At 35.3% G+C, this 27,947-nt stretch overlaps 1 protein-coding gene and 1 long non-coding RNA gene across 2 annotated transcripts; one reads left to right on the forward strand and one right to left on the reverse strand.

Annotated features, from left to right (window-relative positions):
* Positions 1-703: 703 nt before the first annotated feature.
* LOC142620888 (TMV resistance protein N-like) lies at positions 704-22,595 on the forward strand. Its single transcript, XM_075794195.1, has 7 exons — positions 704-1,497; positions 16,803-17,895; positions 18,025-18,300; positions 18,401-19,423; positions 19,500-20,106; positions 21,988-22,162; positions 22,288-22,595. The coding sequence occupies exons 1-5, from the start codon at positions 995-997 to the stop codon at positions 20,064-20,066; spliced, it is 3,462 nt and encodes a 1,153-aa protein (XP_075650310.1). The 5' UTR covers positions 704-994; the 3' UTR covers positions 20,067-20,106; positions 21,988-22,162; positions 22,288-22,595.
* Positions 22,596-23,935: 1,340 nt separating this feature from the next.
* Positions 23,936-27,532, reverse strand: LOC142619227 (uncharacterized). The gene is made up of 4 exons (XR_012841464.1): positions 27,068-27,532; positions 26,646-26,746; positions 25,573-25,639; positions 23,936-24,157 (listed from the first exon to the last, which is right to left on the reverse strand). It is a non-coding gene; the product is annotated as an uncharacterized LOC142619227 (long non-coding RNA).
* Between the last annotated feature and the right edge of the window lie 415 nt (positions 27,533-27,947).

Consider the following 27,947-nt stretch of genomic DNA (forward strand, 5'->3'; position numbering starts at 1 on the left):
ATAAAGTTTGCAGATTCTACTAAGCATTATGCATCACGATGACATCACGATTATGAATAGACATAAATAAATAAATAAATAAGCAATATGAATAGAACTTTATAGTTTGTCAAAAAACAATACAAAGAAGGACTTTATAACTAGCCACCAGGAGTGGGTTCCAGTTAGCTCAACTAGTAAAGTCTCTGATAGTTGTATAAGAGACCTGGAGTTCCCCGTCTACATCAAAAACTGATTGGTGTCTTGGTCTAATGGTAAAGAGCTATCATAAATGGTTAGTTGTACTTATTGGTTCTAATTTGAACCTATCACTAAAATTACTTTTTTATCTAACCAATAATAACTTGTCACTTAAAATTTATTGTGAAAATACTGTTGATATAACTTGGTAGAATATATAAAGAAGTCTTTTATAGATCTTTATTTATTTATATATTTAATTATCAATTTGATAACCTCCGGTCATACATTTGACTGGGAAGATGCCGATAAGAAACAGAAGGCATCTTGACAAAAGAAAAAGAAAAAGAAAGATTTGTTGACTTTCTTGACCCACAACAGTTGGAGGGTGTGATCCTTGAATGCTCATTCGAGGCTCTTTGTTTTGCTAGGACAATTCCAGGAAGAAAAGGACAACTTGCACATACTCTGTTTAAAGGAAAATAAAAAGTGGTTCTATTGTTAGTTGGAAATAAATAATCAATCTAGTAAGAGAAAAAGAACAGGCTAGGAAGCCGGGTTGTTTCAAGCTGCCTTTGAGTTTTACAACCATTGCTGCAATTCCTTAAATCTGTATCTCTCTTTTCAAACACATCTGATATCTCCTTTATTTCTGTCTTTTAATTAAAAATCCAGGTTAAATCATATTCTTCTTCCCTAGTTATTTTCCTTTCTTCATCACATCCCACAAATCGCATTTTTCACTTATTATTATAATTAGTTTTTTAATCCTTGTTGTGGTTGAAGATTTACCAACATATCTTCATTGGCTTCAATGAGAACTCAAGGAGCCTCACCGTTGACATCATCATCTTCTTCTTCAAGACAGTGGATATATGACGTTTTCCTTAGTTTCAGAGGCATGGACACACGCAATAGTTTCACAGACCATCTATATGCTGCCTTACAACGTTCGGGTATTTTTACCTTTAGAGACAATGAAAGACTCGAGAGAGGAAAATCTATTTCACCAGAGCTCATGAAAGCAATAGAAGAATCAAGATTTGCTATTGTTATTCTCTCAAAAAACTATGCATCTTCAACATGGTGCTTGGATGAACTTGCAAAGATCATTCAATGCATGAAAGAGATGGAAATGACTGTTCTACCTATTTTTTATGGTGTAGACCCATTTGATGTACGAAAACAAATGGGAAGCTTTGTACAAGCCTTTGCTGAGCATGAAGAACGTTTGAAGGAGGACACAAAGAATGTGCAAACTTGGAGAGCTGCTTTGAGTGAAGTGGCCAATCTCTCTGGATGGCATTTACAAGATAGGTAATATAATTTGACTTTTTTTAATGTTTCAAACAACTCTTCCTACATCATCAACAATACAATGTTTTGATTATTATACAGAGTAAGTTTTCGTGATTTCATCGTTTAATTTATCAAGAAATACCTCGTTAAATAGTTTAAAATAAAATTGTAGAATTTAAAGCATAGAATATAATAAGGTTTAAATTGTTAAAATAGGAAGACTAAAAAGAAATCTCCAAGTGTTGGAGAGTGGGAGTAAAACTAGGGATGATAAAGAAGTGTTTATTTTTTAGAAAGAATACCAAACATAATTACTGGAAAAAAAAAAAAAAAAAAAAAAAAACTTATTTTTACAACCCAATAGCCTAATCAGTGGATGCACGTATTGACCGTGATCAAATCTCTTATAAGTTCAGAGTTAACAATTTGATCTATTTCACAACCACTGGGCCACTACAAGTATCACCAGAATCTAAAAGCAATGAGAGCGTTAAAGAGCACAAATAGATTTGGTGATGGAGTAATAAATAAATAAAAACTATTCCTGGAAAACCAATCCCATAGGAAAATTCTACAAGAAGAAACAATTACAATAAGTTTGTAATTACCACACTTTTTTAGTCCTAGACTCTTTTAGTAACCATAGCAAACAACCAATTCACCTCCCATTGCAGTTGCTGCAGAACTATAAAATCTAGACGTTTAAATGCCATTCAAACTATACTTCTAAAGGTTTCAAAATAATTAAAAAAACTTTTAAGTTATTTAATCATCAAGCATAATTTTTAAGTATATGTAGTGAACTTATTTTTGAAAATCAATTTTCACAATGTAACTTAAACTATTTATTTAATTTTTACTACCTATTCAATTATTCAATTTAATGATAGAAGTGATAAGCTGCTTGAAGTTCAGCTGTACACCATGAAACTCTGACCCCCCAAACCCGATTTCATCATTTCTTGAAATCAGGTTTGGGGGGTCAGAGTTTATGGCCAACATGTTCATCCTTTACTTGTAGTTTCCTTGTTCGTCCTTTAGTCCGTTCATCCTTTATACATAATTGGTATCAGAGCCATGCAAATTAGCCTTTCAATCAGTTTCACTCTCCTTTGGTTAGTATACTTTGATTATTGTCCTGATTAGTATACTCTGTGATTTACAGTTGCCATAATAAGTGGATCCTCTGTAGTTATCACATCTGAACACTGGATTTGATAATCAAGTAGAACACTAAGGGGTTGTTTTTAAAAGTTTCAAAGAACCTATTTTTCCTGAGTTATCTTGTGGACGTGAGCCTAGGAGTAGCGTTTTAGTCCTGTTAGACCTTAGGAAAACAGTTCTTCTTTTTAGAAACTACCATGGCTAGTTCATCCTCAGTGGTTACAGATACCATTACAACTACGTGTGATCTTTCCCTTTGTAAATCCACTGCAAATAGACTAGACTACTTGTATGAAATATCCCATGTTCCTGAAGATAGTAAAATTCCTATTACTGATTTCCCTATTGTAAATCCTTACACTGTCTTTGATAAACCTCAAAATACCTTCAAAAAATCCATAAAAAAGTTTTTAGGTCCTTCTCATCCTTCTAGTGTAAAAGAATATGTCCAAGTTTCTAAGTTTGACCAGTTCAACATTCCAGCTAGTGAAAAAGAAAACTTTATCACCCTTTCCCTTCCTCGTGAGTTTGTAATTCCATGGCAAAAACAAGGTTACACTCACATCCACTTTGGTGCAGTAAGACTGGCACTCACTTTTCATGGCAGAAAAAGACTCCCTATAGCTTCTAGAATTTCTCTTCTTGATTCTAGATTTTTGGAATACCATAATGCAGTTATAGGAACTGTCCAAACCACCCTCAATGCAGGAACAGTCTTTGTCACCCTTTTCCCCAATTTTAACATATCTCTTAAAGACCCTCACCTTTGTGATGCTCTTAAAGTTCAGGTTCAAATTACAGGAGCTTCACAAGTGCATGATACTTTTGCAGCCACACTCCATTATCAGCTTGCCTACAGACTCCAAAACCATGTTTTTGACATAACTATACCAGAGATAGTCCAGTCTAATGATGCTCTTTTAATCCAAGTTGACCCAGGCATGACGCCTATGTGCACATTTGTTCCACGACAATTGAATAAATAGCAGATGACAAAACTCTTTCCAGAATCATGGATCACAAAATATGAGAATCTTCATCAAGCAGCCCAGCCAATCCAGTCCAAAACTCCTTTCTTCATCAGAAACCAAAATGGTGAAGTTAAAGTTAGATTTACGACAGCCACACCAGAAAAAGAAGAAGTGACAGTCTTTCCTACGGCTATGATCCAACCAGTCTCATATGAAGGTCTTCAAATCAAAGCATTTCGAGAAGATGGAAAACCTTGCTATGAAGGAAAATCATCCTTCGGCCATATATGGTGGGATGTTTGTGACTGTACTGATTGCCAAGAAGAAGAAGAAGTCTTTGAAGAAAAGCAGAAAAGACGAAAGAAAAAGTCTTCCCAGCAGCTTCTTAAAGAAAGATATGAAGCAGGAGATCCAGAAGTTGACCTCCTTGGAGAACCCTCTGGAAAGTTTGACTACTATGTCCTCTATCCCAGATCCAGAAAGCAAAAAACTCCATCCGTTTCCCCATGCAGAGAAAGTCATGATCAAACCCAACAAAACCAGAAACCACCACTAATTCCATATTACTAGAAAGTCCTCCCCCATATACCAAAATGTCAACCCAAGCCTCCTAGTCAAACCCATACACAAAAAATCTTACCCTGTTATATGTTTGACCATGCATCACCCTCCTATTCACAAAACTTTCCTCCTCTTGAAAGTTTTGACCACCCACAAGCCAATGTTAAACATGTTTGGAAAATCAAAAACCCTGTTGGAACCAATCCAGATGGAACCAAAAAACATGTCTCCTCAGCTGAAGCAGCTCTAAATTGGCAGGCAGAAAATGCTGTTGCACAAAACCAGGTCCTTTCAAAGATTCTTGATAATCAACAAAAGATGACTGAAATGGTAACTCATACCTTCTCCTCTTCAAATTCTCTTATTAGAAGGAAAAGAAAGAAGTGCCAAATAGTAACTTTGAAAAGTAAAAAATAATGGCTATTGACAATTTTTTAAATATATATATATATATATATATCTTTAGTCATCTTATCCATCTCTACCTTGAAACCATTCTTCATCGACATCTGCATCGGGATCATGGTTATGGTAGTAAGGGTCATCATGGCCAAATAAAGGATTAGGCATTTCCCAATGGTCTTCATGTGGCCATTGCTGTCTGCAAACATCTGGGTCGGCTAGTACTATGTCTGGGAAGATTCCCTAATTGAGAGATTCTGCCATTGTGAGGGAATAGTGACAAGATATCCAAGACACGTCCATGTGTGTGTGAAGAGTACCATCAACATTAGTTACCCAATGTATATCTGGAGGGTGGAAGATTCTTTCTACGTGGACATTATTTTTGGAGTTTAGCTTGGCTACTATACATGCAGAAGTAATTTTGCGACCAAAACGAGGGTGATCTACTCTGGGATACTTGAACCATTGGCCATCATGAGCATCATTTTTCAAAATTTCAAACCAGAATTTGCGAAAATATTTGTTTTCTTTTGGGAAAATGTATGAGTAGAATTCTGGTTCGAAATGGAGGCACAAGTAGTACTCATTGAGTAAGTACCACATGTAAAGGTAGTGTATAACAATCCAGTTTGTTAGCCAAAATGCAAATGGAGTTTTCCATGGTTGCTCAATGTTTGGGAAAAGGGCAAGGAAATGACGTTGGTGTTCTTTGAGGTAATCATGGAAGACTTGAATGATTCTTTTGGATCTGGCTTGAAGGGTCAAGGTTTTTATTTGGTCTTTTATTTCTGGGGGAAGTGTTTCTACCATGTTCATGATATCATTAGGGGCTGAAGTAGAAGGGCTTGGGGATGAGGATGGGTCTGTTATTGCATATACACATAAAGGTGGAGGAATTATTGTGGTATGAAGGACAGGAGGCTTTCTAGAAAGGTAATCAGTGATAAGGTTATCTGTACCTTTGATGTGTTTGACTTAGAAAGACCATTGTGAAAACCAATTTGACCATCTAAGTAACTGGGGATGGGGGAGCATTTTTCTTTTGAACTGGAGCATTTTTGGAAAAGAGGACATGTCCATTTCTACAAGAAAGTTGTGACCAAGGAAATGAAACTGGAACTTTTCAATACCATGTTTGACTGCCAGAATTTCTTTGAAAGTAGAATGGTAATGAAGCTCTGAAGGCTTGAATGCACCACTTTTATATCCACAAATGTTTCTTTTGCCATCTTCAAAGAGAGCTGCTGCCCAATACTCATCACTTGCATCTGTCTGTAGAACTCTTTTTCCTGTTCCTGGAATCTGCAAAGGGGGAAGTTTTTCTGCTAATTTTTTCAATTGTTGGACTGCTTCTGTATGAACTAGATTCCATTCTGGGGGAGATTTTTTCAACAGTTTAGACAAACAATTCCTGTGTTTGGAGATTTTTGGGATGAAATCTGACATGTAGTTAACAATTCCAAGAAACTGCTGGATCTGTTTGGTGCTGGTGAGCGTATCTGAAAATTCACTAAGAGAAACTGCTATGTGAGGCTGCAAAGTGTTTTTTCCATCTGAAATGTTTACGCCCAAGAAGTCAATAGAAGATACTCCTATGACCATTTTCTTTTCTGAAAGCATTATCCCTTGAGCTTTTACCAAATTATAGAATTCAGTAAGCAATTATTCATGGGATGCTATATCTTTTGAAAATAGGAGAATATCATCTACATAGATCAATGCATTTGACAAAAGCGGTTGAAACAACATTACCATTGCTTTTTGGAATTGGGATGGAGCATTTTTTAGGCCAAAAGGCATTACAATCCATTGATAATGGTGGTCTGGGATGCAAAATGCTGTCTTGTATCTCTCTTCTGGATGGATTCCTAACTGCTAGAATCCTGCTTTGAGATCAAACTTTGAAAATACTTTGGCATTAGAGAGATGTTGGAAAAGGGCACTTTTTTTTGGCAAAGGGAACTTGTCATCAGCAAGGAAATGATTAAGATCTTGGTAATTAATTATCAATCTAAGCTTTCCTTGGACTTGTTCTGCATGCTTGTTAACATAGAAAGCTTCACACGCCCATGGAGAAGTTGTGGGTTCAATGAGGTTTTCGGAAAGAAGGGTGGATAACTCCTGCTTAGCCAAGAACAAATGTTCTGGGTTCATTCCTCTATGACTTGCTTTTGTGGGGTTAACATCTTCATTCTTTTTGAAGGGAAGAGTTATGAAAAAGGATGGATTTTTCCATAAAGGATTTGGATTTTTAAGGAAGAATTCAGAGTGAGTGGTTGCACAAAATTCATTAATAATCTGGGATCTCAAAGAGTCAAAGAGATTTATTGAGAACAAATGAGGTACCTGGGTCCAGGTGAGAAGGTGTTGTTTAGGCAAAAGTCCTTTTGAGGACCATCTGAGACTGGGTATCTGATAAAGGAGGTCAAATCCTATGAGAAAGTCTCTGCCTGTGAGTGAGGATCCAAGGACTTGGTGTCTGATGGTAAGGGTTTGAAAAATTCGAATGTGAATGGGCTTACTTTTCTGGGTAATCAGAAATGTTTCTCCATTGGCTGCTTTGAACATCTGATGATGGGGTAGCCAAAAGTTTTTAGGTAAAATTTTAGGATGAAGAATTGTTGCTACTGCTCCTGTATCAAACAAGGCTATTACCGGGACGGGTCTGGAATATGTATCAAGGAGGATGTGAACTTGAGCTATTGGTGTAGGGCCAGTTATTGGAGCAATAAGAGGCTGAGATGTGTATATGGCTTGGATTTCTGGGTCTGAATCATCAATATTGTTTGAATCTGACTCATCTTCTGAGGTAGAATAAGCCATGACTACCAAGACTTCGGGAGAGTAATCATCATCCAGTGAAAAGAGTGATTCAACATCTGAAAAGGGGGTGTCATCTGCATGAATCTGGGCTTGCTCTAAAAGCTTTGCTGCTTTTTCTCTTTTTGGACAATTTTTTGCAAAATGACCGAGCCGTCTACATACAAAACAAACTTTTGAAGTTTCGCCTTTGAACTGCTTTCTTCTGAGGAACTTCCATTTCTTTTTTCTAAAAAACTTCTTCTTCTGTTGAGGATGTTTCTTCTTCCAAGAATACTTTTTAAAATGATCTCTTCTCTTGGTTAGACAAGCACAATTTTTGTCATAACACTTGATCTGCAAATCTTTCCTTTTACAATTGTCTTTAAGCTTGCTGTGGACCTTGTCAATCTCTGAAAGAAACTTTCTTTGATTGCAGAGTTTTTCAAGAGCAATGAGCACATGCTGATAGATTTCTCCTAAGGAGGCTTGCTGCAGGGTGATTTTTTGAAGGTTCATCATGCAGAGGGTTTCATCACCTAATGGTTCTGGGAAAGAGTTAAGGAAAGTGTGCTTGGAATGGAACATAGGATATTTCATACAAGTAGTCTAGTCTATTTGCATATATATATATATATTATAGTTCAATAGTTACAATAGTGGAAGGGGGGATTTGAACCAAACATCTTTATTGAAAACACCAAATAATGCTAATTAAGTTACAAAACACTTTGACATATAAGTTAAATATTTTCCTTATTAATGTGTATAACTTTTAATGAACTTTTGCAAGTGTGCACCAATAGTACCTATAAAATAGAACATATTTTATGCATCAATAATTTGAGATGCACTTGGACTTTGTGAAGCCCAAAGAAGATCAACCACAATACTTGCTTCATGTACATTTTTATTTGCAGTAGCTCAAGCAATTGGAAACTCCTTATAGTAATAGTAGAAGCTCTAATCATATTTGTTAGTATCGTACGATACGCGATACGTATCATATCGTGTATAAAAAGGTTTCGTATTATTAGTGCTTATGAATTTTATAATACAGTGGTGCGTATCATATGAATCGTAAACTTGTATCGTATATATCATACGATACATAGATATATGCTTTAAAATTGTTTTTTTTTTTTTTTAATTTGTGTTTTAAATTTGAATCCAACCAATTGTTAGACTTATTTTTAACACAAAAATATTAGGTTACTTAATTTAACCCAATTAAATAACATGTCCATAAGGTTTTTTTTTTTCCATACAAAATTGGATTACACACTTACATTTCACTTTCATATTTGTAAATTTCTTTTCTATACGATAAATAAAATATTAATTGACAATATAATTTTTTTGTCATTATCGTTAAAAGTCTAAGAAGCAAGAATGCCTAGAAAGAATATTTAAAAAAATTAAAGAACAAGAAGAGATAGTAAATATTGATGATGATAAAGAAAATTTCAATGATGAACATGACAATAACACTGATTTGGACGGAGTTGGTTAGGCAAGATGATGAATATGATGGAAATAAATTATTATTTTGGGTTATTTGTCATGTATATATTATTACTTTTGAGTTTAATCATTTTGAAAATGTATATCATAAGCACATGTTAATTTGATTTATTTATTTAGTTTGCTAAATATTATTGTGGGGACAAAAGGCCCAAGATACGTTTTTTGGGCCATGGGCTTAGCCGAGAACGTTTGATTGTCTGAGAACAGATTAATGGTAATAACGATATCAAACTTGCAGCCCCGAAAGCAAATGTAACAGGTGAGGTGAATGTGAATAATTCGAGGAAGACTACCACCTCGGCTGAGTACAGCAAGGATCAAGTGGTACGTCATGTTAACTAGAATGATATTCTAGAAGGTCTTGGAGATGAAGATATGTGGAAAGAAGGGGCACAGAGGGCAATGGGGGTAAAGAAAAAGATCTTAGAAAAAGCTGCTTCCACCGCATCTGCATTGAATGCTCTGTGCCAAAGTCTCTGGCCGCATTTATGAGGAAGTCATACCTGAACAGTGGTTTTTAGCCTTACAACTATGATCTAGGTACTTCCAAAAGTGGCGGATGGGGCAAGGATGAAGGCGGGGCAATCTGAATCAAGAGAGAGGAAAAAATGGACTATAAGAGGAGAAGAGGTCCTGTAGAAAAGGGGATCGGAGACGAAAGAGAGAAAAATACCGTATCCATTAGCACCCATAATTATAATCTGTCTTTGCAAGCGTGAAAGATAATACCAATCATCCTCGGCTTGTGTCCGAGGACAATTTCTGTTACATAAACAATCTAGTGTGTATGATATTGCAATCTAACCCATCATTTTTGTTATTCAACATCACTTATGCCTAGATTTCAAGCCCACTCTTTAAAAATTTCATTGTATTGGGCTTTTTGGGCCTATTCCCTTCTTATTGTTGGGTTTGGGTGCAAATTGTGACCTTACAAGCTTAAACAAGGTTATGATTCGAACGTTAAGCTAAGACCACTGGTGCTAGGGGACTTGGTGTTAAGGAAAGTTTTGGGTACGGCAAAAAATCCTGCTTGAAGAAAACTAGGGCCAAATTGGGAAAGTCCATATCACATCACCTTGGTAGCTGGAATAGGAGCTTATTATCTAGAAGATTTGGATGAAAGGATTGTACCCCGTCCTTGGAATGTAAATAACCTACGAAGGTATTATTATTAATGAGGTATTTTTCAGTTCTATATATAATCTACTACTTTATGAGTTACATTTGTTATATCTCTAAAGAGTCAAACAGAACCTTGGTTATGCCTAGCTCCTCAGACCACATATCTTGGAAAAATTGATATCTTCCAATATCTCTACAAGTCAAACAGAACCTTGGCTATGCTTGGATCCTTGGACCATATATCTTGGGGAAATTGATATCTTTCATTGTATCTCTAAGAGTCAAACAGAACCTTGGTTATGCTTAGCTCCTCAGACCACATACCTTGGGAAAATTGATATCTTCCAATATCTCTAAGAGTCAAACAGAACCTTGGCTATGCCTGGATTCTCGGACCATATACCTTGGGGAAATTGATATCTTTAATTATATCTTTAAGAGTCAAACAAAAACTTGGCTATGCCTGGCTCCTCGGACCACATACCTTGAGAAAATTGATATCTTCCAATATCTCTAAGAGTTAAACAGAACCTTGGTTATGCCTGGATCCTCGGACCACATACCTTGGGAAAATTGATAACTTCCAATATCTCTAAGAATCAAACAGAACCTTGGTTATGCTTGGATCCACGGACCACATACCTTGGGAAAATTGATATCTTCCAATATCTCTAAAGAATCAGACAGAACCTCGACTATGCCTGACTCCTCGAACCACGTACCTTGGGAAGATTTATATCTGTCAACATTTTATTTAAGTTGTTGGATGGATTTTTAATTACGCTTGGTTCCCCAAGTTGCCTACATCAGGTAATTTACCACCTTAAGCCATTTTTCTAAATGTTAGTATTCATATTGATTATGTTCTTTCTCTCTGACCACATATCTTGGAGACTCCTACAAAAGTGATATAGATAATTAGAAGTCCATGAGCATCGCTTAAAGTATTAGTGAACACAAGATATATATTGTTTTGATCTGTTTAGTATCTAGAAACCTAGTTAAGTGCTGAGAAAGACAAGAATTACACAGAGAAAGCACACAAGCATAACCGTCCTGAAATAAGGAAATTATATTTTCTTTCATTGATTTACTTCTCAAAAAAGGTCAATGAGCTTACAAAGATCTACTTGCATAGTTACAAGAGAAAGGATATAACAAAATGGTTATAAAGAAAATTAAACTAATTACTAAGAAAATGAAATCCTAGGGTCTAAGCCTTGGATGTGAGGACAGGATCTTCTTTGGCTAAAGGTCATTTTTCTTGCTTGCTTGGGAGGTGTTAGTGATATCCTTTGTGGGCTCGATATCTTTCGGTTTGGCCTCTGCCTCCTTCGCTTTGGCTCCCTCCTTGGCTTTAGCAGCTTCCTTGGTCTTTAAGGGAGGATTGACATCCTTACCTTTGCCTTTGTCCATCTCCACCCCTTCCTTTTTGCTTTGATTGCCAGTTTGAATTGGTTCTTTCGAAACCTCAGAGAGGGGAGGGGGAAGGTTCTGTGTAGCCAAGAGCTGCTCAAAAGACTCTGGGATGAGGGTAGAGGGAAGAGTAGCCACAGGTGGGATTTCGTGAATATCAGGATGGTAGTAAATGTTCCTAGGCTACCTTAACTCTGAAGAAGCAGGGACCCCTGCAAGGTCGAGGGCTTTTGCCTAAGTATCCTTGCAGTAATCTCTGCATACCTCAGCCAACTCTTCCGCTAGCTGAATCTCAGTCTCTTCGACCCCTTGGTTGTATGAAGCTTGCCGTGAAGTCTCCTCAGCTTCCTCGGCTGCTCGAGCAACGACTTTAGCTTTTTCTAGCTAAGCCTTAAGGTCCAGAACCATTTTCTGCTGAGTGGCGAGATCAATCTCTTTGAGATAGAGCTGTTTATGTTGATCTTCGGCCTGCCTCTGAGCACTTGCTATGCCAGATTCAGCACTCTTCCGCGCTTTTTCTGCAGCTTTCAATTTGTCAGCCAGCTCTTGCTTCTCCTGTTTAACTTCCTCCAAGGTTTTTATGGTTTGGGCGTGGAATTGAACCTTAGCATGGGTTTTCCTCCGAGCATCCTTAACCCATTCCTCAGCCATAAAAACTTCCTACGTAATCTGTATAGGAAGGACAGAAGGGTCTATAATAATAATCATAATCATAATAATAATAATCATAATCATAATAATAATAATAATAATCATAATCATAATAATCATAGAGAATAATAATAATAATAATAATAATAATAATAATAATAATAATAATAATAATAATCATAGAGAATAATAATAATAATAATAATAATAATAATAATAATAATAATAATAATCATAGAGAATAATAATAATAATAATAATAATAATAATAATAATAATAATCATAGAGAATAAGAAAATAAAGTCTTAAAACTTACCAATCCAAGATCTCTCTTTAATGACATGAAAAGGTCTTGCGGCCTTACGTTACTTAGAGCATCCATGTCCTTCGGCAAGAGAAGGGGCTGCTCCAAGACCTCAGCAAGGTAAGCCGAGTGCCCTTTTTGGAACTCTCTAATAGAAGAATCCCGTGGGATGGCTTTACCAGCCAATTCCAGTCGAGGAGCCCAAGCATGTTGCTGGAGTGCCTCGGCTGCAGTCAGATCATCCCTATGATCTGCGAGGGTGACCTGTTTATCTTTCGCCATCTTTTGTTGTTTGGCCCCCCTTTTTAGGCACTATCTCTCCTTCCTCCTTCTCCTGCTCTTTCCTTTTCTTCTTCTGGTTATCTACAAGTAGCAGATTGGTTTCAGTTGTGGTTGAGGGAAGGGGAAGGTCGGGCGGTAAAGTTGGCAGAGGTTAAGTTTTTGGGGCCTCTTTGGAAGATGACCCTCTTGCCCTGCCAGCCATTATATCCCTCAAGCCTTTCCTTGAATTTAAAGCCATTGACTCCTCCTCGACTTCACTATCTACTTCGGCAATCACCAGAGGTGGAAAACTGGCTGTTGTCTTGTCGGGCTCACTCTCGGTATCCGAGAGGTCAATAAGGTTGATCCGCTCCTCTTCTTCCTGTTCTAGTTGGAATTTATCTATCTCTTCTTCAAGTGACAATGAGAGGAGGAAGACTCTTCCCTAGGAGCTACTACTGCGGAGTGTCTAAAGGGAATTGCAGCTATTAGGCATGTGAAAAGGATGACAGAGGGATCGTCAGGCAGGTCCCATGAGGCGAGGAATCCTAATTTGGAGACGTCTATCCTTCTACGTCTGCGGTCACCCGCGATGATCGCATTACCAGTGTCTTGGAAAATAATCGATAGGGGTTCAAAGCCTAGGATGAGATGGGCTACCCTCAACTGCCCGTCTTCACTTATAAACACCTCTAATCTTAAAACTCTGTTAAGGTCCTAGATGTTGGAGAGACTCAAACGGGGTGCTACGTGTTGCTTATCTGCAAAAACACCCGGAAAGCCAAACATGGTTAGGCCGATAATGACGACCACCCAAAAAGAGACTAAAGTATAATAAAAATGTGAGTGATAAAGTTAGAAGAACTAAACCCCATACTGAGGGACCTAATCCTATGGAGTCACACCTGGTGTTCCCTCCTCAACTGGACAGTAAGGACCGTCGTACCACTCCCCGGAGGCGATTAGGTAGTCGTCCTTCATGCCTTTATTAGATTTGGGAAGACACGATATGAGCCTAACTATGTTAGACCTAGATTTGAGGTAATACCCCACGCCCTTAAGTTTGAGACACTCATACATATGGACAACGTCGTGCCATGTGAATCTCAAGCCCATTTGCTAATTGAGAGCATCGACACAACCTAAAATTCTAAATACGTTGGGTACACATTGGTGCGGGTATAATCTATGGTTATACAGGTAATCTCAGGTTACATTCCCCACGGGAAGAGTCATTCCACCTTCTAAAAATGCGATTATGGGAATGACAACTTCCCCTTCTTCCCTATTGGTATAAATTTGGTCTGGGGCATAGTACCTCAAATCCACTCCTTGTGGAATGTGGTATTTAGCTCAGAAACCCTCCATACCGGCAAGAGTGTCTACTAAACATTTTAATTTACCCATTTGGATGAAATAAAAATGAAAATTTAGGAAAAAGGGGTAAAATTAATAGGCCGAGGAGAATGGCCAAGGAGAAAAAGAATTTCGAGGTGTGAAAACTTATGAAGGAAAGAACGGATGACGCTTCAGGGACTTCTTGGAAACTAAGAGAGAAAACGATTCTTAAGGGATGATTGATTTGTGAAGTGAGGAAAGATAAGAAAGTTACACCCTTCCAAATGTTTTATATGAAAGGTGTAAATGTAGCGAGAATCATCTCCCTGAAAATTTTGGGGAAATATCCTAGCCGTTAGATCTACATCCTACCATTAAACGTAAAGGACAAAGCGCTGTCTAGAGCATTTAATGGGGGCATCGTGGGCTTCGAAGCGACGGGAATAGTTTCTAAGGAGGGAAACGACATTCTCATGTGTGGGAATTTGGGGAGTGTGCAAATGCCGTTGCGTTTGGTCAAAACTCCAATTTATCCTCAGATGGGGAAGAAAAATGAAGTTTTGAGGGGCTATTGTGGGGACAAAAGGCCCAAGATACGTTTTTTGGGCCATGGGCTTAGCCGAGAATGTTTGATTGTCTGAGGACGGATTAATGGTAATAACGATATCGAACTTGCAGCCCCGAAAGCAAATGTAACAGGTGAGGTGAATGTGAATAATCTGAGGAAGACTACCTCCTCGGCTGAGTACAACAAGGATCAAGTGGTACGTTATGTTAACTAGAATGATATTCTAGAAGGTCTTGGAGATGAAGATATGTGGAAAGAAGGGGCATAGAGAGCAATATTAATGGGGGTAAAGAAAAAGATCTTAGAGAAAGCTTCTACCACCGCATCCGCATTGAATGCTCTGTGCCAAAGTCTCTGGCCGCATTTATGAGGAAATGATACCTGAACAGTGGTTTTCAACCTTACAGCTGTGATCTAGGGACTTCCAAAAGTGGCGGATGGGACAAGGATGAAGGTGGGGCAATCTAAATCAAGAGAGAGGAAAAAAGGGACTATAAGAGGAGAAGAAGTCTTGTAGAGAAGGGGATCGAAGACGAAAGAGAGAAAAATACTATATCCATTAGCACCCATAATTGTAATCTGTATTTGCAAGCGTGAAATATAATACCAATCATCCTCGGCTTGTGTCCGAGGAAAATTTCTGTTACATAAACAATCCAGTGTGTATGATATTGCAATCTAGCCCATTATTTTTGTTATTCAACATCACTAAAGCCTAGATTTCAAGCTCACTCTCTACAAATTTCATTGTATAGGGCTTTTTGGACCTATTCCCTTCTTACTGTTGGGTTTTGGTGCAAATTGTGACCTTACAATTATTACATAAGTAATATTAAATTAGTCATTAGTTGAATATATTTTGAACTTATAATAAATATACACTTCATATATGTATATCTATAAATTTTGTATAAATTTTCTTAAGTGTTTGTTTATCTTATGATACATAATACAGAAAAATCAAAAATAGATTCAAGATACAATTCACATTTTGACAACTATGACTCTAATACTAATTTTTTCTAAAAACACATAAACAAAAAAGGTAAGTAATACCAAACACAAATGTTAACATAATTTAACAAACTCTATGGCTGCATTCAATGAATAGAAAAAGAGAAATGATACTTCCACAATATTTTCATAATAAATCTTAGGTAGTAAGTTGTTATTGTTTGGCAAAAGAGTAATTTCAGTGGTGAGATCAAAATAAAACTAGTAATAATTTGCCACCTATAATGTTTTGGACATACCATTACTCACAAAAAAAAATAATAAAATCACTAATTATAATGAGAAAAATTAACTGCACTCACAACTCTCATATAGATAAACTAACATAAGTTATCATTGCACCTAAAAGTGTTCTTACACTAATACACTAGACATATCAAACAAAACTTTGCCGTTGAACTCTCACACTCACCAAAGTTATTGCTTCAAACTCTTTGCAGTGATGCTTATATATAAAACTTTCATACCAGGTGAAAGAAAAACATAAATTTGTAAAAATAAAATAAAAAAATTATTTCCCAATAAAACTTAAATAAGTAATCAAGTCAAACTAGGAACCGTTTCTCAAAAAAAAAAAAGTCAAACTAGGAACCTCCAAACTATTCGTGGGTTGAACTTAATCCCGAGTATTAAATGGTAAGAATTATATTTAAGGGCAATATTTAACTCAATTAAAACTACAGAACAAAAAGTGATATTTGTTTTTTCTTTTTCTTTTTTGACAGAAGTGATCTTTTTTTTTTAAGAGAACATATTGTGTTATAAAAGCAAATCTTGCGTTGAAAATATCATTCTCTTTTCTTTTTTTCTATTTTGTTGACAAAAGGAGTTAAATATCCTGGTGTAGGTTATACTATCCTAGGTTAAGAAGTTTCTATTGAAAACTTTAGACTCAAAACCAACCCAAACATGGAAACATTAGGTACAAATGAAATTAGATTAACCTTTTTTTTAAAAAAAAAAAATCCAACTAATATTTAGATTCTATATTATAGGATGTATATTACACATCTCTCACATTAAACCTAATTTTGATAAGGAACGAAACTAAACTAAATGCTATATTCAGATTTTATATCACAGGGTGTATATACATTTTTTTGTTGAAACTTCAGTTTAATCAACCAAACTAAATGCTATACACCTACAAAAATTTCTAATTTGGGTCCTATCTTGGGAGGTTTAGACTCATTTCTTATTGTTTTCTCTTCATTTCAGGTATGAGACAGAAGTTATTGAAGACATTGTAAAAGTGATATTCAATAAACTTGTTTATGCATTCTTAATAGATACCAAGGGACTAGTAGGAATAACTTCCAAAGTTGAGAAATTGATGTCACATTTAGCTTTAGAGCCAAACAATGTTCGCATTATAGGAATTTGGGGGACGGGAGGAATGGGAAAAACAACTCTAGCAAGAGTTGTTTATAGTATGATTTCCAAGCAATTTGAAGCATGTAGTTTTATTGCTAATGTTAGGGAAGTTAATGAAAAACATGGCATACTTCAGTTACAACAAACACTTTTGAATGATCTTTTGATTCTTAGAGATACGAATGTAAAAGATGTTGATAATGGAATTCTCATGATCAAGAATAGGTTACGTCACAAAAAGATTCTTCTTGTTCTTGATGATGTAAATGAATTAGGACAATTGAACAAATTAGTTGCGGAGAACAATTGGTTTGGTCTAGGTAGTAGAGTTATAATCACAACAAGAGATGTGCATTTGCTAATGACACATAAAGTTGATGGAATATATGAGATTGAAGGATTGAGTTATGATGAAGCTTTTCATCTGTTTAATTCAAAAGCTTTTGACAAAGAGCATCCTACAGAAGATTATCTAGAGCTGTCCCAAGCCTTTATACATTATGCTAATGGCCTTCCTTTAGCCATTGAGGTTTTGGGTTCCTTTCTGTACAATAGAAGCACATATGAATGGAAAAGTGAACTAGATAGGCTTAAAGAATTTCCTGAAGGAAAAATTCTCAATGTACTTCAATTAAGTTTTGACGGACTACAAGAAACAGAGAAGGAAATTTTCCTGCATATTGCATTTTTCTTGAATTATATAAATCAAGAAACTATTATAGCAATATTAGATCGTCTTCAACTTTACCCTAAAATTGGATTAAGGGTTCTTATTGATAAATCTCTCATCAAATTGCAAGACGATCAATTGTGGATGCATGATTTACTCCAAGAAATGGGTCGAGATATAGTTCGTAAAGAGTGCCCCAAAGATCCTGGAAAGCGTAGTAGATTGTGGTTGTATAAAGATATTGACAATGTGTTAACAAAAAATACGGTAAGAGGTTATTGAAAGAACCCAAGAATATACCTTATTAATTATATTACTCAACATAGTTTAACATAGAGTAATTTTGGTAATTATGTATTTTGCAATTCACTAACCCCTTTTGTTTATGATTATTAGGGAACGGAAACAATTCAAGGCATAGTCTTAAAGTTGCCTGAACCAAAAGAGGCACATTGGGATCCTGAATCCTTTTCAAAGATGCATCATCTGAAGTTCCTCATAATTGGAAATTTTCACCTCAGCCATGGTCCCAAACATCTTTCTAATGACTTAGGATTTCTTGATTGGAGTGAGTATCCTTCAAAATCTTTGCCAGCAAGTTTCCAACCAAATGAGTTGATTGAACTACACCTGTGTTGTAGCAACATTGAACGACTTTGGAAAGGAACAAAGGTAGTAGATACCATTCTACAACTTTTCTTTTAATAGTTTCATTAAACTATAAGATTTTTAGAAGCTAAAAATTGTTTTATGTCATTTTGGATTTTTACAGTCTTGTGAGATGTTGAAATTCATCGAACTAAAAAGATCTCTAAAATTTTTTGAAACCCCTGACTTCACCAAAATCCCAATTCTTGAGAAGTTGGTTCTTGAAGGTTGTATAAATTTATGCGAGATACATCCATCAATCGGATTTCACAAAAAGCTTACTCTACTTAATCTAAAAGGTTGCAAAAACCTCAGAAGTCTCCCAAGAAAGTTTGAAATGGAGTCTCTTGATATCCTTATTCTTTCTGAATGCTCTAATTTAAAAAGAATTCCAGAATTTGGGGAGAACATGAATCATGTAACAGAGCTTTACTTGGATGGCACTGCTATTACAAAACTACCCACATCAATTGGGAATTTGAGCAGTCTTGCTTCATTGAATGTAAGGGATTGCAAAAATCTTATGTCTCTTCCTAGCACATTTTTTAATATGACATGGCTTAAAGATCTCAATCTTTGTGGCTGCTCAAAACTACTAGAGAACTTGGGGAGTCGTGAAAGTATTGAAGTGAACGGACAGATGGCTTCTTCTAATGCTATTTTCGAAACTTTTAAAAAAATAGCTTTTGGTGGATTTCAGCTTCTCCCTTTTTATCCAATGCCAAGAAGTTCTGAATCCATGGGCTTGCTATTGTCTTCTCTAATTGGTTTGTCTTCTTTGACCGAATTGAATTTAAGTTATTGCAATCTCAAGAAAATCCCCAATGATATTGGCGGCTTACTCTCTTTAAAATGTTTAGATCTAAGTGGAAATAATTTTGATTGCCTTCCGGAAAGCATTGCTCAATTATCTATCCTGAACCAGTTAAGGGTGAGGAATTGCATGAGTCTTCGATCCTTTCCAAAGCTTCCTTCAAATATAGGTTACATTGTTGGACATGGTTGCTCCTCATTGGAATCGTTACCAGATCAATTGAAACCAAATTCCTTATTTGAGGCAAGAATCTTTTTTACAGATTGCAGTAAACTGGCTGAAAATCAAGGATTCATTGACTTGTTTTTTTCAGTGATAAAAAACTCCGCTCAGGTCTCTCTCTCTCTCTCTCTCTCTCTCTCTCTCTCTCTCTCTCTCAGTTCTAAGCATCATGATTTGTATGTTTCAGGGACTCTCTCCTAAATATGGTGGTAAGAGATATGGTATGGTCTTTCCTAGAAGTGAAATTCCGCAATGGTTCAGCCATCAATGTATGAGGGATGAAGTGAATATAATGGAACCTTTTTCTCATTTTCGTAATGAGTGGATAGGTATTGCTGCTTGCGTTGTTTTTTGTTCTGTTCCACATCACCAATATCACAGCTCCCGTTCCATTTCATGCAAAATGAGAGTCAATGGAATATATAGGTCTTCTTCACCAAACCATTACGAAATAATTGCTTTATCAGATAATATTTGGCTGTTTTATGTGCTTCCCCAATACTTCTCGGAGGAGGAGGACATCAAATCACTGTGGGAATGTGATGCAAATGGATTTTGTGAGATTGGAATTAAAATTCATAACAAACCTACAAGCCTGGTGAAGAAATGCGGATTGCGTGTGGTATACAAGAAAGACATTGAAAATCTCAACCGTACTGTGGTTCAGTGTAGCAACAACAACAGCATCATTCCTTATAAGGGCTTGAAGGAATCCCTGAATTTATGGCCCATGGTAAATATTGTGAGGAGTTAGGTTAGTACAAGGAATATGGTGAAGAGCTAAGCAATTACATGTAAGTCATTGTCATTGTCATTGTCTTTCTTCTTAATTCAAGCTCTGTTAGTTGGTGCATTATCTTTTTCTCTTCAATGTACAAGGATTGCCCACCATATGTTTGACTAGAGTTGTCAATGAGACTCCTAGCAGTTTGACTAGAATGAACAAAGAACGGCAAGAAATACTTTTTTGTTGGAAATTTTTAAATGCAAAAGAATTCATCTACTTAAAAGTAAGTAAATATCAGCTGCCAAATGTACTAGATTATTGTTCTATCTCATGTTGTTTTCTTCCAAACAACAAATATTGAATAATAGATTGTATTAAATAGTAATATTTCTAAATGGCCTTAGGAAAAAATTCTTACACCTGATCATCCCATGTGGTGCTTCTGCAAAGGCATGGCTGACACCTTAATTTTATTTGAATCTCATTTAGAAGTGACAAATATTTTTCCATTGCATTTTGTTAGTTAGATTTTTTCTTTCTTTTCTTTTTTGTTTACCCCTGTTACATTTCATATTAATGATAATACACCTTTATGAATATCCAAGTATATACATATGGTTCCAATTTTATCAGATTTCTCCAAAGGGGTATTCAATAAAATTGCTTAGGTTCTCTGATAGTTGTGGCAAATGTCCTAGTTAAAGATGCTTTCAGAGGGAATTCTGATTTATTTTGGAAACTCAATAGCCAAATGATGCTAAGAGAATTTTTCTAACTCCTTTTTGTATTGCTCACAAGCTCATAAAGCCTTATTCTAAATATGGGTCTTATTTAGTCAAAAAAGGAAAATGGATGTTGCATACCAGGAATTGTAGAAACGAAGCTGGTGGGTCTTTTATTGATCTTACTGGCACAGCCTTAACTGATGACCCTGGGCATTGCAACCAGTTATGTAGGTTACAATTACCTTCTAAAATAATTATTGTTTTCTGATTTTTTTTAATCTTTTTTGAGTTTTCTTCTTGTGAGGGTAGAATTGAGAAGACATCTGAGGACTTATGTCCTTTGTGTTCAAGATATTGAAAGCTCATGTAGAGAAATCTGGCTTGTTTGATCTATCCATTAGAATGGATTTCATTCAGCCTTACTTGATTCAGGCATGGATGAAGAGTTGGATGAAGGGTCAAGGGTCATTATGAGAACTAAAAGTACTTTTTGTTGTCTTTTTTCTCTAATTTATTGTCTATTTGAACTTATAGGAATAAGGCAACAGTGAATAAGGAACCTTTATCTGCCATTAATGTGGTCAAAGTATTGTAAAAGTTTGATTTCAATGTGTAGGGTAACTAACAGTTCAAAAACAAAGAAAAGCCTTGACAACAACAGGATAAGCAAGTCCACACCTTTAGAGAGTGTTCCAACTGGCAACCAACCATGTTGGATGAGAGCTGCAAGGGTAAGAGAAGGAAAGGGGATCTAGTTTCTTGTTGTAAAATAGAGGTCCATGTCTGTGGCTTGTTGTTTCATCTGGGTTGTTAAAGATTATATTGTGACAGTAGCTTTATTTGCTTTTTATGAAGGATTGTTGAAGATTCTAGCTTTGGGATTTCTCTCTGTCAGTATTCTTAGAAGCAACAAAGAGGTGATAGGGTTACCAAATGGAGGCTGTGGTGAAGGACATTCAGTAGTTTACAAATGTTTGGGATTGAGTCGATTGACAAATAGTTACCTCTTCGTATGTGAGTGGAATTGGAGTGTTTAAGACATACCAAAATGAGAAGTAGATTAGAGCATCAACGACTTAATGATCTTGTGTTTGTTCATTATAACTACTGGTTGAAAGATTGGTATATAGATCTTGTTCAATTATTCAAATACTACTCTTGCTTTCTTTTATTGTAACGCGTGGTTGGTTACTAATTATTCAAATGTTCATTTTATGGTATAGCACCAACAATAAGAAGTTCAATTTTGATCCTATTGACTATGCAAGTATCGATAAAATAGAATTTTGGGTAGTGGAAGAAGAGGAACCTCCACTTCATATGAGGAGTAAGAGAATGCCTTATACAAAGAAGGAGATCATCCAATTGAAGAAGGGTCTTCTAGCCATTCACAAGGAGGTTAGTTTATAAGAAATTTTGTGAATTTTTTTCCTAGTTGCATATTTTAATTAGAATATATGAGAAATGATTATTAGAATCGTACTTTTATTTATTGCTCTTCTTTGTTTTTGGAATTTGTATAGATATGAACAATGACATGAGTGAGGATGATGACATTGATTTGGGATCATTTGGCGTTGAAGATGATGCTCCTCCTGGATTTAAAGGTAGAATCATTCTATTGAAGTTGAAGATGAAGAGGATGAGGATGATGCCGGTGGTGGTGGAACATTTGGTTCACATGACGATATTAATTTCAAATGTCTTTATAACAAATGAGACTTGTGTTGTTATCAAATGAACTTTAATACTTAATAGTACTTTGTTTTAACTTATTTGTTATCTAGATGTAATGAACTTATTTATTTCGTTCTATTGAAAGTTTATTATGTTAAGGATGATAGTTTTGTAATGTTAGTTCTATGGATTAACAGTTAGAATGATTATTGTGTAAAATTAATATGTTAATATTTAGTACTTTTTCTTTTGTTGCATTTTGGTATTTTTATTTTGTAAATATAAGGTGTAAAATGCTAAAAATGTACATAATTTTTTTTATGTTATATAATTTTAATGTAAACATATTTATTACTATTATTTTATTAGTGTACAAAAAATAATATTTATTTATATAATTTAATATTTATTAATAAAATTATTTATTACATCATTGGTTCGACCATTAGTCCAACCCTGTTGAACCACAAAATCGTTAACCAATTCCTAATTCGGTTCTTTGACCGTACTGGTTTCTAAAACCATGGTTTATATAATTGAGTTGTTGACTTTAATGAAAACACTATATTATCACAAGCAATTGAATGTTTGGCTCTAACATGATCATGATTATAGAAAACAACGGAAGAATCCACAAAAATCATGGAGAAATATTATATTATCCTGGCCTTTACGATTAGGGGTTCTTATTGATAAATCTCTTGTCAAAGTTAGTGACAATGGTTTGTGGATGCAAAATTTACAACATGAAATGATGGGCAAGAACATAGCTTCTCAAGAGTTCCCTAAAGAGCCTAGAAAGCATAGTAGAACGTGGCTATATATTTGAGGACATTAATAATCACTACAGCAAAATGTATTTTTAGTGACGAAAAAATTAGTCACTAAAAGTCCAGTTTTTCGTCACTAAGAACCTTTAGCGACGAAACCTGACTTTTAGTGACGAAACTCATTTTGTCGCTGAAACCCCTTCACTAAAAGTTCTGGTGACAAAAAATTTCGTCACTAAAAGTCCGATTTGTTTTATAAAAAAAAAACTTTTAGCGACGAAAACGTTTCGTCGCTAAATGTTTTCGTCGCTAAATGTTTTCCTCGCTAAAAATACTATTCAGTGACCAAAATATTTCATCACTAAAAACACCTTAGTTTATTAAATCATATTTAGTGACGAATAATTTCGTCACTAAAACTATGTTTGGGTACATATAGTAACAAAAAAGTTTGTCACTAAAACTATTTTTAAGAAAATCCAGACACATATAGCGACGAACATTTTCGTCACTAAAACCATTTTCTTACAAAATTTTGCTACATTTAGCGACGAAATATTTCGTCACTAAAACAATTTTTTGTTGCTATATTTGTGACGAAAAAATTCGTCGCTAAAACTTATTTTCTGTTTTTATTTTTTTCATGGCTTTGATACTAACCTATAACCTATCATTACATTATTAAAACCTCACATTTGAATAACACATTTATTTCAACAACACATTTATAAAAAAAGATTCATACATTCCACAAGTAAAAAATAAAACAAGTATCCAATTCAAACTCCTTCCATACAATAATTGTTTGCAACACATACAATAACTCAAGATGTTTTATAACAATACAAAAAGTGTAACATAATATAATTAGAACTAACGGAAGATGTTCTCATATGTCTTCAAGTAATGCCAAAACTAAATCCCCTAATAGCCACCAACAAGAAATCTGCAAAAATATAAAAACAATATTACATTAAAATCGTAGAAAGCAAATATAATACAATTAGTTTCAAATAATGCATCAAAAAAAGTAGTCACACCATGTAGTGTGGGTCAATTGCTAAAGTAAAGTACTAACCAAAAAGTGTTTTAATTTGAAGTTGAACCACCCCCATAGGTAAGAGCGTCATTATAACCCTTGCTCCTCAAAAAGTGAATACACGGGCACAGAATATTACCACTCAAGTCTACAACCGCTCTTGCAAAATTAATAAATGCATTGACCCCTTCAATATATGGATGGCTTAATCTGCCATCGGGTGTCTTAACCATTGTTATCCAACTTTTATCCATGTTTGACTATAATTACAAGATGAATGCTACTTTAGTAAAATAAGGACAACTTATGCATAATGTATTCTAATATCTAAGTCTATAAGCTACTTAGATAATGTTCTATCACATCCATGAATGCACAAGTCTATATTAATACTTAAACAAATATACATTGCACACACAAATATATACTCCCAATATGAATTTAAACCACCTTATAACACCATGCAAACCACCTGCTTACTCCAACACAACAACCCACCACAAAACCAATCACAAATATCACAAGTATTGAAAGTTTACAAGTATTGGAATCAATTAAAGTATTATTCATCATATCTAATCAACAAGGTTCATTCACATTTGCAAGAAACTAAAAACACTCCTAATATGAATTTAAACCACCTTATAACACCATGCAAGCCACCCGCTTGCTCCAACACAACAACCCACCACAAAACCAATCACAAACATCACAACTATAATGCTTATAAGTATTGACATCAAGTAAAATACTATTTATCACATCTAATCAAGCATAGTCATTCACATTTGCAAGAAATAAAAAACACTCCAATTATTAATTTAAACCACCTTATAATACCATGCAAGCTACCCGCTTGCTCCAACACAATAACCCACCACAAATCTAATTTCCAACATCACAAGTATAAAGTTTTACAAGTGTTTAAATCAAATAAAATATTATTCATCACATCTAATCAACAATACTTATTCGCATTTGCAAGAAATTAAAGACACTCTCAATATGAATTTAAACCACCTTATAACACCATGCAAGCCACCCGCTTGCTCCAACACAACAACCCACCACAAAACCAATCACAAACATCACAAGTACAATGCTTACAAGCATTAAAATCAAATAAAGTAAAATTCATCGCATCTAATTAACAAGTGCTATTCACATTAGCAAAAAACTAAAAACACTTTCAATATGAATTTAAACCACTTTATAACACCATGCAAGCCACCCGCTTGCTCCAACATAACAACCCACCACAAAACCAATCACAAACATTGCAAGTATAAAGTTTTATAGGTATTTAAAGAGATTTTACTTACTATAATCAAGCTAATCGTACAACTTTAATAAAAAATCCAAAGTTTTCATAACCAATATGTATTTAGCCTGCAAAAGAAAAGTTCAATTTATAAAATTAGGCAACTTTCCCTCAAGGGTTTAGAAATCAAAAATTGAATATGCCTCACTGCAAGTGAAAAAAGAACTTAAAAATACAAGATTCAACACTGGAAATTTATACCTAATATATATATATATATATATATATATATATATATATATATATATATATGAGGCCTAAAGATATAAGGCCCAACCATTGATTTGAAAATATATAAGAATCAAACCCAATCAAAAAGGTTTGAATTATCAAATTAAACCCACCTTTTTGAAGGAATTGACAGAATGATATTAGTAAGGCCGGCTGGCGAAATTTCCAAGAATGTGTGTATTTGTTCAAAAAGCATAAAGACAAGGTTAGACTTTCAAGGCCAAATGTTAGTCCCACATAAAAAAAAGGCGATGGCAAAGCAGATAAAAGATATTGTTGATGTCCTCTTACAACTCCAAAGGCATGGTGACCTTGAACATCCCTTAACTGACACAGCATCAAGGCAGTCCTCTTGGTTAGTATATTCATTTCTGACTAACTATGCAGATTGCCAAAGTGTGTCCATTATTCTATAATGACATTAGCTCTATATTTCAAACCCACTAATAGTTTGGTAGTCATATGGAAATTTTATCTGAGCTACTTGGTCTTTGTAGTGTAGAAGGAGATCCTATAATCTGGCATCATAAGAAAGACTAGAGCTTGAAGAATGAGTATAATATCCCTAGGCTGTCTCTGAAAAATTGATAGTACACATGCAATTAGGAAGAGGTTGTGTTACTGGAATTATATATTAAAAGTTATCTTGACCCCTGCATTGTGGCTTGAGGTAAGGCACAATATAACTAGAACAATATAATGCATTACGACTTGGGCTTGAGCCATATACGTAACATTTATTACTATAAATTTTTTGAGTAATAAAAATTACATATGATACAATCATAAGTGAAACCAAATTAGAAGTATTTGATTAAGTAATTAATTGAAATATTTTACTACCTTCCATATAAGGATTCTGAGCATCTGTTGGTCACCACCATAGTCGGAAGTAGGGAAGAGGGATCCACCCAACACAAGTTCCTTGTTGGTTTGAAAAAAGCCTGAGCACAGCATATTGTAGCAACCAGTGTTATTATTTGGAGAAGTTTGCAGGCATTATAAAAGACATTTCAAAAACTAGTAAAAAATAACAATAAATAGGTTGGTGCTAGCGGGGAAGTCAAAAACTAAAATCGTACATTACTCCAAAAAGTGAAGATTCTAATTTTGTAATCTTCATATAGATCATAGTGGACCTGTTTCTCCACACAAATAATTTTGTAAAAATGAAAATTATTAGTAACTCAATGTTTTACATGCACCTAAAAGAAAAGGTGATGATGAAATTAAATAAAAGAATTAGAAATGAGAAGGGAAGCTACACTTGTCCAGCAATGGCACCATACGTGATTCCTCACAACCCCAAGCCCAGAATAAAATCAAAATCAGAATAAGAATTACTTTCTAGTTTGAGGAAGACCAACAGTTGGTGAACTTGTCAGATGGGTTTGTGATGGGTTTGTGAAGGGAAGGGAGGCGAAGGGTCGGGATGGGTTTGGGAGGGTAAGTGAGGTGAAGAGACGGCTGGGTTTGGGAGGCAAAGGGTCGGCGATGAGATGGGTCGACGGTGGAGGACAGAAGGAGTGGGTGATATGGAGAGGTGGGAAAATGGAGGGTCAACGGTGAAGTTCAGAGGACAAAATCGGGTTGTGGGTCGACGGTGAAGTTCAGCAGCATGCTCCGATTGGCGGTGGCGAGTCTGGGCTGTGGTGTCGACAGTGGCTGTGGTCTGGGCTGTGGTTAGACTTTTGGAAGTAAGAATAAAAGGGGCTGAAAAGTTATGAAATAAAAGGGGAAGTGAAAAATAAGAAGCTAAAAAGTAAGTGGCATCACCTATAGCGACGAAAATTTTTTGTCACTAAAACTTACACATTTAGCGACGAATTATTTCGTCACTATAGATTAAATAATTTTTGCACCCATAATTTTGTTTCACGCCCTCAATTCAGCATACCATACAGCGACGAAATCTAGTTTTCGTCACTAAAAATTTTCAATTTTTTTATAATTAGCGACAAAATCTAGTTTTCGTCGCTATAGGCTACCTTTTAGTGACGAAAAAAAATTTCCTTACTAAATTTTGTCACTGAAAATACATTTTGTTGTAGTGTATATTCTTACAAAAAATATGATAAGAGGTTATTTTGAAAACTTGGGCATATACGCTTTTATATAGTTCAATGGACTTAGAATGGTTTTGGT

This window comes from Castanea sativa, chromosome 12 (assembly GCF_040712315.1).
Source record: "Castanea sativa cultivar Marrone di Chiusa Pesio chromosome 12, ASM4071231v1".
Lineage (NCBI taxonomy): Eukaryota > Viridiplantae > Streptophyta > Magnoliopsida > Fagales > Fagaceae > Castanea > Castanea sativa.

What these genes read in the sequence shown, in the direction of transcription:
- LOC142620888 (XM_075794195.1), top strand. Translation starts at nt 995, where the DNA reads ATGAGAACTCAAGGAGCCTCACCGTTGACATCATCATCTTCTTCTTCA. An exon ending in GGATGGCATTTACAAGATAG is followed by an intron (nt 1,498 to 16,802) that starts GTAATATAATTT and finishes TCTTCATTTCAG; the next exon opens with GTATGAGACAGAAGTTATTG. An exon ending in TGATAAAAAACTCCGCTCAG is followed by an intron (nt 19,424 to 19,499) that starts GTCTCTCTCTCT and finishes TGTATGTTTCAG; the next exon opens with GGACTCTCTCCTAAATATGG.